The sequence below is a fragment of the Sceloporus occidentalis genome, unplaced genomic scaffold, assembly GCF_023333645.1.
Source record: "Sceloporus occidentalis isolate IW3139 unplaced genomic scaffold, rSceOcc1.0.p SCAF_6, whole genome shotgun sequence".
Classification (NCBI taxonomy): Eukaryota; Metazoa; Chordata; class Lepidosauria; order Squamata; family Phrynosomatidae; genus Sceloporus; species Sceloporus occidentalis.
In genome coordinates this window covers 27854976-27868440 of record NW_028316986.1, presented here as the reverse complement: position 1 = coordinate 27868440, position 13465 = coordinate 27854976, and the positions used below count along the sequence as shown (strand labels likewise).

The window sequence follows — 13465 nt, the reverse complement described above, 5'->3', positions numbered from 1 at the left end:
GACAGTGCCTTTTAATTCAAAATGAGTAAGTTAATGCAACTTGGCTTATTAATTCAGCTATTGTTTGTTGTTTCCACTGCCCTTCCCATTCTCAAATCCTGTGACTCGTGAAGAGAAACTAAACAAGGTGCTTGCAAAAGGTATAACCTGCAATATTGTGCAAATGCCTTCTACAGAGGCTCAGCAGGAAGAAAGAGAAACTGTTCTCAAAGGATCCAGATGAAAGGAGGAGCCCCCTAAATGTTCTGTGGGGGAAAGGAGTCATAGCTTTTCTCCTGTCCCACTGGACTTTTGTAGTAGGTGGTGGAAGCAGCTGAGCTTCTGGATATTAAGAAGAAATTGCAGAGACAGAGAAGTCACAGTAAAGCAAGGAAATGGATAAGAAAATTTAAGATAAACCTGGAAAGCTAGGGCAAATGACTATCCAGCTTACAGTGGCAGACTACTGCCAACTAGAGACCTGATTGAAAGCAGTCAGGAGCTATTAGAACAAAGAAACTGTGGACTCCCCTTATCAGTAATGTTGAATTCTTGCTCTAAATTGATAATATAAATATATAAAGCTATATAATACACCTACCTGATTACTTGCAAAACACTTTTCTGCAAACCATTGCAGTCGGCTTGGACGTGCCCTTAAGCCAGGTGTCTGCAAAAAAAATTCAAACATAAATAGCTAAGCACTTCCTTACTTGAGACAGTTCTTCAATGAACAGTTTATAGCTAAGATCCTACCTCACTTTCATAGAGACCAAGTCTCCTGCACCATACTTGCAGCACGTGATGCTGGCTACTCCTGCTGTCCAGCTGCTTCCCACACTGTGCAAAAACTTCCAAGTATGGTCCCATGTCTCTGGGCACTGACTGGTCACAGAGGTGCACCCAGACTTGTTTTGGTGCTCTTGCAGAATAATGGAAGAAGGAACAGAGATTGCTGCCAACTTAATGCGGCTCTTTTCTCCCTTTGGTGCTCTAGAGCACATGGAATAAACCCAGATGCACCTCTACAGCCAATCAGCCACCAGAATATTGGAACTGTGTCTGGTAGTCCCACCTCCTCTTGGGTTTTGCTGCACACAACAATGGGATCCTTGTAGAAGAAGGTACCAGATACCTCAGTGTGCAACAACAACAACAACAACAATTCCTGCCTCTCCCTGCGGATCAAGGCGGGATTACAACCAGATAAAATACAAACAGACCCTACAATAAATTAAATCTCAACGACACTGAAATTACCCACAAAATTAACCCTCATAATACAATATTAAATACATAATACAAATTACAAAGCTAAAAATTAAAAATTCTTATCTTACACACTCAGTGATTGGGGTATTGAGGTGGGTAGACTGTTTACACAGTCAGATGGGAAAGCCCGCCAGAAGTGATCCGATTTAATAGCTTTCTTGAAAGCATCTAAGGTAGTAATACAACAGATCTCCTCTGGTAAGTCATTCCATACTTCTGGAGCGATTGAGACAAAGGTCCTCTAGGAAATGGATACCAATCTGGTCTTATGTGTTAAGGAAAATGCAACATGGGACATACTGGCCTGTTACACACAGCCAAAATAAAGCTGCTTCGAGTCACAGTGGAGGTATGGTGTTTCAATGATGCATGCATCCTAAGAGTTCAGAAGCCACACCAAAGCCACGCTCAAGTCCTTAGGGCTGGAGCGTGGCTTTGGTGTGACTTCTGGACTCTTAGGATGCATGCATCATTGAAACACCATACCTCCACTGTGACTTGAAGCAGCTTTATTTTGGCTGTCTGTAACAGGACACAGTGAATGAAATAAAACATGTATGTGAGAGTCAGGGTGACTCAGCAGAAGCAATTAGAAGCCACACAGGTGTAAAAGGTAATGGAATTAGCAAGTCCTAAATGCCAAGGACAGAAATGTAAAGTGGATAATTGAACACACCTGAGAATTGTTAAGTGGTCAAGGCTGAGATGATGAAATCATTAATTGTGGGTTGAACCAAGAGAGCCAATGAGAGTGGATGTACACGCCCACTGGGTGGAAACAGACAACAGTGGGTGGTATTATCCAATGACTGTAATAATGGCTATGAATCCCAATGTATTGTGTGGGTAGTAGTAGTGAGGAGTTGTATTGGATAGTTTTGGAGCTGTATATAGTAGAATAAAGTAGATCTTTTATATAAGACTACTGAGTTGTCTGGTGTCTTGAGTGAAGATACAAGAGCCAGCTGGATCCTGAAGAAGTGGGAAGACTTCTGTGGAAGCAAGAGTAGAAATAAGTAGAGAACAGCAGTGTTATATTTTGATTGAATCATTAGACCCTACTTGGAGCAACATTACCAATGCTTTGCAGAACCTACCGGCAGAAGAACTGACGAGAGACTTAGTTGTGGCCAGGATTCTGGAAGAAAAGCAGAGGAGGTTGTCTGAGAGGAATGACGCTCCAACTTCCAAGAGTGTGCCAAGTGAGCAAGCCAAGCCTGATGTGCGTGGGCTGGACCAGGCAACTTCTTCGAGGGAGCAAAGAAAATGTTTCTACTGCAAGAAGATTGGACATCTGCAGAGGCACTGCAAGCAGTTGGCTGCTGATAGAAGCAAGCAAGAGAGCAGATGGCAACCACAGCACGACCAGAGGCAGAAGCAGTCCAAGACGCCATTTTTGAAGGACAATAGAAATAATAAGGTGTTTGCAACCATGATTAAGGAAAAACGAAATGCAAACTCCAAATGGCTTGTAGATTCAGGAGCCTCGACCTCCATGTGTAATAACATTAATTTAATTAGTGATAAGAAGCCAGCAAATGTAAATGCTGTAGTTTTGGCTGATGGGAATGAGCTCAGTACTGTAAATCAAATGGGGACAGTTTACATTCCAGGGCTAAAAGAAAACTTTAATGATGTTTTGCATGTAAAAGAATTAGAAAACAACTTGTTATCAGTAAGCAGATTAACAGACTGAGACTACATAGTCACATTTGAAAAGAATCTGTGTAAAATAACATTGAATGGGGAACTGCGTGGCATAGGCTTGAAAAAGGATAAGATTTATTTCCTGGAGGAAAATGTTTATAATTACAAAGTTGAGAATGCTAACAATATTGACAATGTGCCAATGCACAAAGACTGCATACATGAGCTCCATAGAAAATTTGGCCATGCAAGTTTCAAGTGTTTAAAGAATTTAATAAGCATGTGTCCAGATTTAAAAGTAGCAGAATGTAAAAATCACTTAGACTGTACTGTTTGTAATCAAGTGAAGGTCAGAGCTTTTCCAGTTGCTAAGAGATCTAAGAGAATTGCTCAAAGACCATTTCAATTTGTCCATGCAGATGTAGCCCAAGCAAATTGTTTGTCATTAGGAGGAAGCAAATTTTTCCTAGTAATTGTGGATAGATATTCAAGGTATGCTTTTGTAAGGATATTGAAAAATAAGTCTGATGCTGGGCAAAGTTTGAAAGCATGGGTAAGAATGACTGAAAGACAATTTGATAGCAGAGTTGAGACTATTGTTACAGATAGAGGTGGCGAATTTTTAAACAACCAGCTGTATAATTGGTTTCAGAAGGTGGGAATAAGACATGAAACCACCAACCCTGCTTGTCCAAGTGAGGATGGTTTAGCAGAAAGGAAAATCCAAGACATTAAAAGGATATCTGCTTGCCTGATGGCAGATGCCGGAGTAAAAGACAGCTTCTGGGGTGAAGCTACTCTTACTGCCATACACATAAGCAACAGGTTGTTTCATTCTGAGATTGAAGACATTCCCTACAGGGTATTGTATGGGAGAGTGCCAAATTTTAAATATTTAAGAGTTTTTGGACAGTATGCACATGTGTACATACCTGCTTGTTTTAGGAGAAAAGGAGAACCCAAGAGTAAAAGACTTATGTTCTTAGGATATTCAGGGAATAGCTACAAGTTTCTTTTGGGAGGAAGAGAAATGCAGTACTCCAGGTCTGCAAATTTTGAAAGACATGCTGGCTGGGACAAGCTGCATGCCAACAAGGAAGTGTTCTTGAGGTTAGGTAGCTCAAGTGAGCAGGAAGCCCAGACTGAACCAACTTCAGGAAACGGAGGGGTTTCAGTCAAGCCAGAAGCCTCTACTAGCAGCAGTGGTAGTACCTCAGATGGGGAGACACAATCTAGACCAGTAACCACTAGAATGACAGAAGACAAGAGATTTAGCCGCAAAACGACAACTTCTAGTGCGGACAGTGATGAGGAGAGAGGCAGAACGACAGAATTCATACCCAGGCGTAGTCACAGAGTTAGAAAGTCACCAGATAGATTTGTTGTGACGCAGGCAAGAGCTTGTACAGTGGTAGAAGAGCCTGAGAGTTTTGAAGAGTTGGAAACCTTTTCTAGGGAAGAACAAGAAAGATGGTGTGAAGCAATGGATAGTGAATTTAGTTGCCTGGTGAACAAAAATGTTTTTGAAGTTGTGGATAGACCCAGAGATAAGAAAATGATTGGTTGTAAATGGGTGTATAAGAGAAAGGAAATGCCTGATGGAAGCATTAAGTACAAAGCTAGGTTAGTAGCTAAGGGTTTTGCACAGCAGCAGTATGAGAATTTTGATAAGACTTATTCTCCAACAGCAAAGCCAGAAAGTTTGAGAATGGTATTAGCTGTAGCAGCAAGAAGGAATTTAGCTTATTTAAATTCAAATTTAGATGAAGAAATTTTTATGGAACAGCCACAAGGTTTTGAGGAGAATGGAAGTCAGAAAGTTTATAGATTAAAGAAGGCATTGTATGGTTTAAAACAGAGTGCCAGAGCATGGAATTTGTGCATTAATGACGAGTTGGTTAAGCTAGGATACAAAAGAAGCGTTGCAGATGCTTGTGTTTATACAAAAGGAGACATAGTGCTGGTGATTTATGTGGATGACTTGTGCGTGGCAGCAAAGTCTAAACAGGACATTGAGTCAGTTAAGAGAGAGTTGTCAGAAAAGTTTGTTTTAAAGAATTTAGGTTTGTTGAAGTCTTATTTAGGCATAAATGTTGAATGGACACAAGAAGGACATTGTTTGCTAAGTCAGAGAAAGAAGATTGAAAACTTGATAGAAAAGTGTGGACTACAGAATGCTAAGATAGTTAGAGCTCCAATGACAACTGGTTTCGTTTCTGAACCAACAACCAGAGATTTTGAGGACAAGACATTTTTCAGGAGCATCATAGGATCTCTACAGTTCATTTCTTGCCACACTAGACCAGACATTTCGTATGCCGTGAACGTTTTATCCAGAAGACTTTGTGATCCTAAAGTTGAGGATTGGACAGCTGTAAAACATTTGTTAAGATATTTGAAAGGGACCTTAGACAAAAAGTTAATCATCAGAAGCAGTAATGCAGATTTAGATTGCTTTGTAGACAGTTCGTTTGCATCAGAATTAGGAGACAAGAAATCAGTCCCAGGAATGATAATCAAGTATAGTGAAAGTCCAATAGTATGGAGAAGCAGAAAACAAACAAACGTAGCGTTGAGCACAACTTAAGCAGAATTTGCAGTTTTGAACGAAATTGTGAATGAGGTACAATGGCTTGAACAATTGTTAAATGACCTAAACGAAAATTTCAGAGTACCTGTAGAAATTCAAGAAGATTCGCAATCATGCATAGCGATGGCTGAAACAGAAAGTTTAAAAAACAGAACCAAATATGTGGTTGTAAGGTACCAAAATGTGAGAGACATGGTTCAAAAATGAGAAATAGAGTTGAGATACATAGAAACACAAAATAACATAGCAGATTTGTTTACTAAAGCACTAACAGTGGAAAAACATGAAAGGTTGACACAAATGGTTGGAATGACATTGTAAGCCACATACAATATTTTATTTCGGAGGGGATTGTTAAGGAAAATGCAACATGGGACATACAGTGAATGAAATAAAACATGTATGTGAGAGTCAGGGTGACTCAGCAGAAGCAATTAGAAGCCACACAGATGTAAAAGGTAATGGAATTAGCAAGTCCTAAATGCCAAGGACAGAAATGTAAAGTGGATAATTGAACACACCTGAGAATTGTTAAGTGGTCAAGGCTGAGATGATGAAATCATTAATTGTGGGTTGAACCAAGAGAGCCAATGAGAGTGGATGTACACGCCCACTGGGTGGAAACAGACAACAGTGGGTGGTATTTTGCAATGACTATAATAATGGCTATGAATCCCAATGTATTTTGTGGGTAGTAGTGGATAGTAGTGAGGAGTAGTGGAGTTGTGTTGGATAGTTTTGGAGCTGTATATAGTAGAATAAAGTAGATCTTTTATATAAGACTACTGAGTTGTCTGGTGTCTTGAGTGAAGATACAAGAGCCAGCTGGATCCTGAAGAAGTGGGAAGACTTCTGTGGAAGCAAGAGTGAGAAGGCTTGGAGTTTGTCAGGGTCTTCAGCCTATTCTCTGTAACTCTGCTGCTTTAGAGCAAAGCTTTAACCACTGGCCAAAACTGGTCAGCGCCGGTGCGTAACAAGGTGGTGAGTTCGAGCCAGAGGTGAAGAGCAACAACTCCCATCATCCCTGACATTATGTGCCTGTAATAAGTACTTCCCAGACGTTCTGAGAGTGTGGGGCGGATTGTATAGGGAGAGGTGTTATACAGCAAGCTATACAGCAAGAATTACCAAATGAAATTCCAAATCTGCGCTTCTCTCTGCAGAACAGGCTTTATGATAGTCATTTCACAGCTACCACTCAAACCAAGTGCTATCTATTTACCAGTATGTTCTTAAATATGAGACTTCTCAAAATGCAAAGTTCTTTGCTACTTTATTGTCCAAAGGTTTTTCATTATGTCTTCTAGTATTTTACAACAAATGCTAGGAACAATCTGCTGCAGACAATCTCTATCTCACCCACACTAGAGTGAAGGCCATCCTTCTTAAAATCATAGAATCACATGTCAGTATCATACTATGCTTTAATATTAGTGCTATGGCTGCCTCCTGTGGAATTCTGGGGTTTGTAGTTTAGTGAGGCCTAAGAACTCTCTGGCTGAGAATTCTAAACTCACCTCCCTAAACTGCAAATCCCAGGATTCCACACGAGGCAGCCATAGCAGTGTATATAATACAATTTATAACAGTGTATCATGAGACTGTCCTTAGATTTGGAAGGTGCAGCAAAGGCCTTCTATTCCAACCCCTGTCATGTAGGAGTAACATTAGACAGACATACTACAAAAAGTTACCTAGAATCCAATTGTGGAGAACAGTCAAAACCCAGAAGCAGGTTACATCTAACCAGGTTAGATATTGAACATCAGAATCTCACTGAGGGCAAGCTGGAAAACTATGTGGCAGTAACAGTATACTCAGTTCCATTTTTACAAAGTCAGTTTAGAAGTTGATTCACACATACACACACACTCCCCAAGTACATTGAATGAAGCTGATTAAATTACTGGAGACCTGTGTAAGTGTCACTGAACTTAATAAAAAAAAGAGTGGGATAAAACTATACTGAATGAAATAGAAATTGTACTGAATAAAATAAACAAAGCAAACACAACAAGAACAATTGATTAAAATAAACACATCTACACACACCCTTAATTGGATTTAAATTGATGTTAACTAGGGTGATATTGATTATTATATTAGTTTTCCCTGTGCCTATATAGTGCATTTTGTTTCTCTCCAGATACTGGTGGCAAAATATGACATGTGTTAAAAACAAACAAACAAACAAACAAACAAAAACACCAGAAGGGCACACAACACTATGGGTCTACCTTTTATCCAATCTTTTTTTTTTTTTTTTTGAAACTTGATAAAGTGCAAGATTGATAGGGACAACCTGTCTCCCCACTCCATTTGCTGGGTACATCAACATCTATAATGTAATTCCTCAGAAATCTCCCAACCTCCAAAGCCCCACACAGTTGTCTCCTCTTCTCTGCCCACTCACACTGAATGTACTCTAGCTAACATAAAAGCCCAACCTTTAAAATCCTGTAATACAATGGCATTTTCTATTTTCTATTTGTGCCATAGGACAATGAATCCATAATTTTATGCTGCATATATATCGGAAAACTAAGTGACTATTAAGTAGATTCAAACAATTAAGAAAAAACACTTGTATTTCATTTTAAGTTACATGTGAAACTGGCACATACATAAACGCATTAAGACAACACAATTTTTTTAATATACATATATTTCTTTTTACATTCTAATTTGAACATCTTCTAAACTATTTCAGGAAAGCACACAAGAAAAGACTGCCACCACTAGTGTGAACTAAAGATATCTTAAGCAACATGCCCATGGAAATTAAAAGAAAAGATGTATTTTACTTGAATCTGTACATAATCCTCTTTGTGACGTGGCAAAACTCAATACTGCATTCCCCACCAACTTTCAATATCGCTGCTGCTTCAAATGCCAATGATCTAAACAGCTTTAAATGCTGAATACTTTATATAGCAAATCCTCACCTCAAGAAATGATTGCAGTGCCCATCGCTACAAGGACAGTTGAGTTAGGCTGTGGATATTCTTGTGTTTCATTTTGAAATTGAGAAGTGTTTTCACATATAGTAGGTTCTCAATCATCAAAAGAACATCTAGGTCAGATTAACTAAAGCTCTAGGGTTTGCACGATAGTCCATATTTGTGGCTTATCTCTAACCATCTGAACTGTCATCACTCTGCCTAGTATGACACTGAGACATACTATAATATTCTATATTGTGGGGGGAAAGCCAACTGTACTCATACCAAAGTATTACATTAATTTTAAAAAATATTACTTTTAAAAATAGTAACAGGTCAACCCAAGTGAAACATTAACTTTGTCCGCAACTCCACTAGAACATTTATTCAACTACTCTTATTTTGGATATTGTTATTTGCTTTCCTTCAATGTAAGGTGTTGTTGTTTTAAGCATTCTCTGCAGTTTTCTATGCATGGCAATATAAAACTTGAAACACCATTCTGATTTGCTCTAACATTTAGTCACCTATTAAAATGTTGACTTTTTCCAAGCTTTGTTGTTGTGTGCCTTCAAGTAATTTCTGATTTATGGTGAACCTATCACAGGGTTTTCTTTGCAATCTTTGTTCATATCATCTCTGCCAATGTAAATTTTCTTTGTTGTGTGCCTTCATGTTGTTTCCAACTTATAGGAACCCTATCACTAGGGTTTTCCTGGCAAGCTTCTTCAGAGGGGATTTGCCATTGCCTTCCTCGAGGGTTAAGAGACAGTGACTTGCCCAGGGCCACCAAGTGGATTTCCATGGCTGAGAAGGGTTTCAAACTCTGATCTCCCACAGTTATAGCCCAATGCTCAAACCACTACACCATACTGTCTCTCTCTACCTATGAATAATTATGTATTGCTTCAATCTTGTATGTGGGAAAGAAAAAAAAAGAGGGGGATATTGTACTTAAACTAAAATATTTTCACTTCAAGTACTGGATCCATCAAACAAGTAGTGTAATGCCTTTTTCTCCCAGTATATCCTGTAAGCCACTCCAAAAGCCACCTGGAAGAGCAAAAATGAAATGAAGGAGGGTGGCAGGAGAAAGCTGTGTAAAATCAACAAAAAATCCCAACCACCACCTCCAATCAGAAAAGCAAACAAACAGACAAATGAAAAACACATGCTAATGAAAGCACCTTCCAATCACCCACAGGAACCAAGCTGAAACAATTTATTTATTTTATTTTATTTCAAGGTTTATATCCTACCTTTCTCCCACAGTGGGATTCAATAAAATAGAGGTATTTCACCAGCATAGTCTCCCATAGACCTCATGAACAGTGCATCGAAAGTTACACAGACAGCCAATTTTTCCTATGTAAGTACCCATGGGATCATAGCTAAAGAAATAAACCAGTGAGATCTACTAAAGGAACTCTGGCTGCAAATGAACAGTTGTCTCCTATGCAAATGAAAAGCTGCCTTGGATTTCAGCCAAGTTTATGAAGATTGTGCTACTATTTAAATATTCCATGTAGTTACTTATGCCTAATTGCTTCCTCTATTACACTTAAAAAGTCAATAGGGAGCAGTTTATTTATTTATTGCAAGCTAGTTACCACAACACTCTAATCTTTTCTAATATGAAGATACCCTCTCCTATTAATCTATCCCCATATGTCTTGGAGTGTCTCTAATTAAACTCTTGTGGTTTTATTCATTTCTCTAACGTAGCCTCCTGTTTCCCCTTACAAGACTATGTGCTATTAGAAATGGGCTGGGTCAGAATTTCTCATACTGTTTCTCAGGCAAATTTTACTTTATTTTGACATGAGTGTCATAATTTAAAAAACTCAAAACGTACTGCAGCTAGGACTTTGTATAGGCTATAATCCATGCCCATTCTCCTATTCCTTTATTGAAATTGGTAAATAAAACACTGCCAATAATGGATTCAGAACTTCTGTCAAATCTCACTTGACTTCTCTTCCTAATGATTGCCCTAATGATCAGTATTTTCTATTATTATTTTTCTCATTTGCTGCTTACCAGCCTATTCTCTGCATATTAGACTGCAGATACACACAGTTACAGACATCATGTTAACAACTACTCTTATAAAATAATTTGCTTCGTCTATCTTCCACACTAAACATTTCTTCTTAGTAGGTCACATCAATAATCCTAGAAGCTAAATTTCTTTGGAACATCTATATTAAAATGAAGTCAAATCATACTTTACAAATAAAGTAACATCTTGCTACAATAGTTTCATCTCCACCACAAAATTGAGTTTCATGTTGATTTTACACAGATTCGAACAAAAAGCAATCTGGATGAAAGGGTGCTGTAATCTCTCAATCTCAAGGCCCAGAAATATTTTCATGGTTTTTACATTAGATTAAAAACATCCAAAACCAATGGTGATTCATATCTGGAAAATTGGTTGGCACTGTGCTTAAATCAATGCACTGCTATGATTTCACTAAATATCTTTTCAGTGTATTTTTAATCACTAGCTCAAAGTAGCTTCCATGTCAGGTTTAAGTGTCACTGGCTACTTTATTTTTAACTATTGCTCGATCAAATGCACTAGGTGAAACATTTCACCAATGTTCTTGTACTGAACAGGAGATATATCGCAGAAAATGTGATTACTACACCACTATGAGAAAACAGGTTGCAAAGGATGTGAAGATAGTAAAATAAAATGAAGAATTAAATTATTACACACTAAACTTTTTTTCATAAAGCACTCTTGCATTAACAGCATTGAATGGATTATTCACAAGAAGAAGTTGCTGCTTATAGCATCGCCAAAGGTTCTCCCTTCCCCCCGAAAAAACAGAGAGCATTTAACACCCCCACCTCACTATTCCTCCACAAAATGTGAAAGAAACTATAGTGATCTGAAATAGGGATGTTTATATTTTTAAGTTATTCTCAACCAAGTAGGTGCCTTTCAGATACAGGAGACACCTGGGGACAGTAGGTAAGGGAAGGCTGTTTTAAACTATGGCATTCTGGAAGTCATAGGTTAGAAGCCAAAGGATGACATGCATAGTCTTGTACAAATTTTAAGAAGAACCAGCACATCTGACTTCAGTGATATGTCTGCACCCTATCTACTTCGAAAACAAATGTGGGGGAGGGACTGTAGACAGAACAGGTAAATGTTTACTGACTACTTCCTCTTTCATATAAAGGAATGAAAGTTATATTAAATTTGCCTAATGTAATTAATTAATGCAATTATACTTGTAAGGGACCCATGTCAGGAACTTCTGTAATCACAGCTTCCAGTCTAGCAACCTTGCAAATGTACAGTGATTTACTATCATCTGAGTGTTGTTTGGAATACTTGGGCAGCCCTATGCTCGATATACCCAAACCTTCACACTTTTGGGGGTAGCAAGGAGACTTTGTCAGACCACTTTTATCAGATGGCTTTAATCACAAGAAATCAGATTTCATGTGAACTGATTTTTCACAAATAATGAAAAAGCTGTTAGCTAGTTCAGATTTTCAAAGTCACTTTTGAATTTTCTTTACTCAGAAGATCATCTGGGTCAAAGAAAATAGAAGCAAAATATCTTAAACTTCATTCAAGATTTCTACCATTGCAAAAAATACTAAGTATTTTGAATAAACACACTCCATGTCTTAAGAGTTAAAGGATTTTTTAAAAAGGAAGAACAATAGATTATTTAAGATACAAATCTGAGGCAAGCCTGATTACCTGGAGGACCACCTTGGGCCAAAAGCAACCTGCTTACACTTTTGAGAGAGCCCTAGTTCTGTGCCCTCCTGTGAAGAACTGGGCTCTTATGCATAAGGAATAGGACCTTTGTGCTTTGGCCCCATGTCCCAGATTTACAGAAGACAGCGCCATCAATGGTTACTACTCATCTCCTGTCAGAGGCAGTATAGCTATTGACCTAAGTTCCTGAAAAATGTAAAGTGGAAGGTAAATTGCACCCTGTTCCTTCTGGTAGCCATCCCACAGACATTGAACAGAATGTTGAACCAAGAAGACCTTGGTCTGAGCCAACATGGCTCTTCTGTTGAAATAAAAGGCATTCAAAGGACTCAGTCGCCTAAATCTAATTGCCAATCTCAATTAGTCTCACAGTATGAATGGAAACAATCTAAATGTTGGCATGTCATGCTTTATTGATTAGATCAATCTGTTCTAGCTGGGACTAGGAAATGGATTTAGGCTTAAAGATATATAGTTTACAGTGAAAAAGTATCTTCTGGGATTGCCGCATATATGGAACTATTGATATGTTTAATTTTTTACTGCTAATTATTGGGCTGAATTTTGTATGTGATAAATATTTTTGTTGGTGTGTATTTTTTTTCCTTATACTGTATTTTGAGGATGCTTGATTGTACTTGAAAACACATTGATTTTAAATTGTGAATTTATATGGGAGGCAAGCAATAAATAGTCTGAGCAAATAAATACTTTTTGAATGATGGAACAAGTAAAATTAGAAAGGTGGAAAGTAACTCAAACATCAGCTCATATTAAAAAGCTCAAATGACACTCTTTTAAGGTTAAGCAAGTCTAAGAAATCCTAATCCAATGAACATGAAAAGGACAAGTAAGAATGCCAGATGTCTATTTTCTCTCATGCTTTATAAACAAGAGGGAAAGTTTCTGGAATTGATTTTTTAAAGACATCTGTCATCTTCAGGCATCATTCTTTCTGACTTTTAAGTATAAGAAAAAGTTAAATGGGTGATAACTACAGAAATGAAAGAAAACTGATATCAAGTGTAATATCTTAATAAGCAACAGCACTGAAAGTTTCAATGGTTTATGCATTCTTAAAAAATAAGACAACAATAAAGATACTACAAGGCAAGATTTTATCTATTTAGGTTCCAATTCAAATATGTAAGATGTTGAGTAGACCCAAAAGATGGGTGGGCATGTTGGCAATTATTTTGGGATTATTATTATTATTATTATTATTATTATTATTATTATTTCTATTTCTATCCTGCTTTTCTCTCCCAAGATTGGGACCCCAAG

At 37.9% G+C, this 13465-nt stretch overlaps 1 protein-coding gene across 1 annotated transcript in view; it reads right to left on the bottom strand.

The window, feature by feature from the left end:
• Window positions 1-13465, bottom strand: part of LOC149310550 (leucine-rich PPR motif-containing protein, mitochondrial-like) — a 139445-nt gene that overhangs the window by 46140 nt on the left and 79840 nt on the right. The window contains exon 26 of the mRNA XM_089529170.1: window positions 581-649. Coding sequence (XP_089385296.1) covers window positions 581-649 — 69 coding nt within the window. The remainder of the gene's footprint in view (window positions 1-580; window positions 650-13465) is intronic.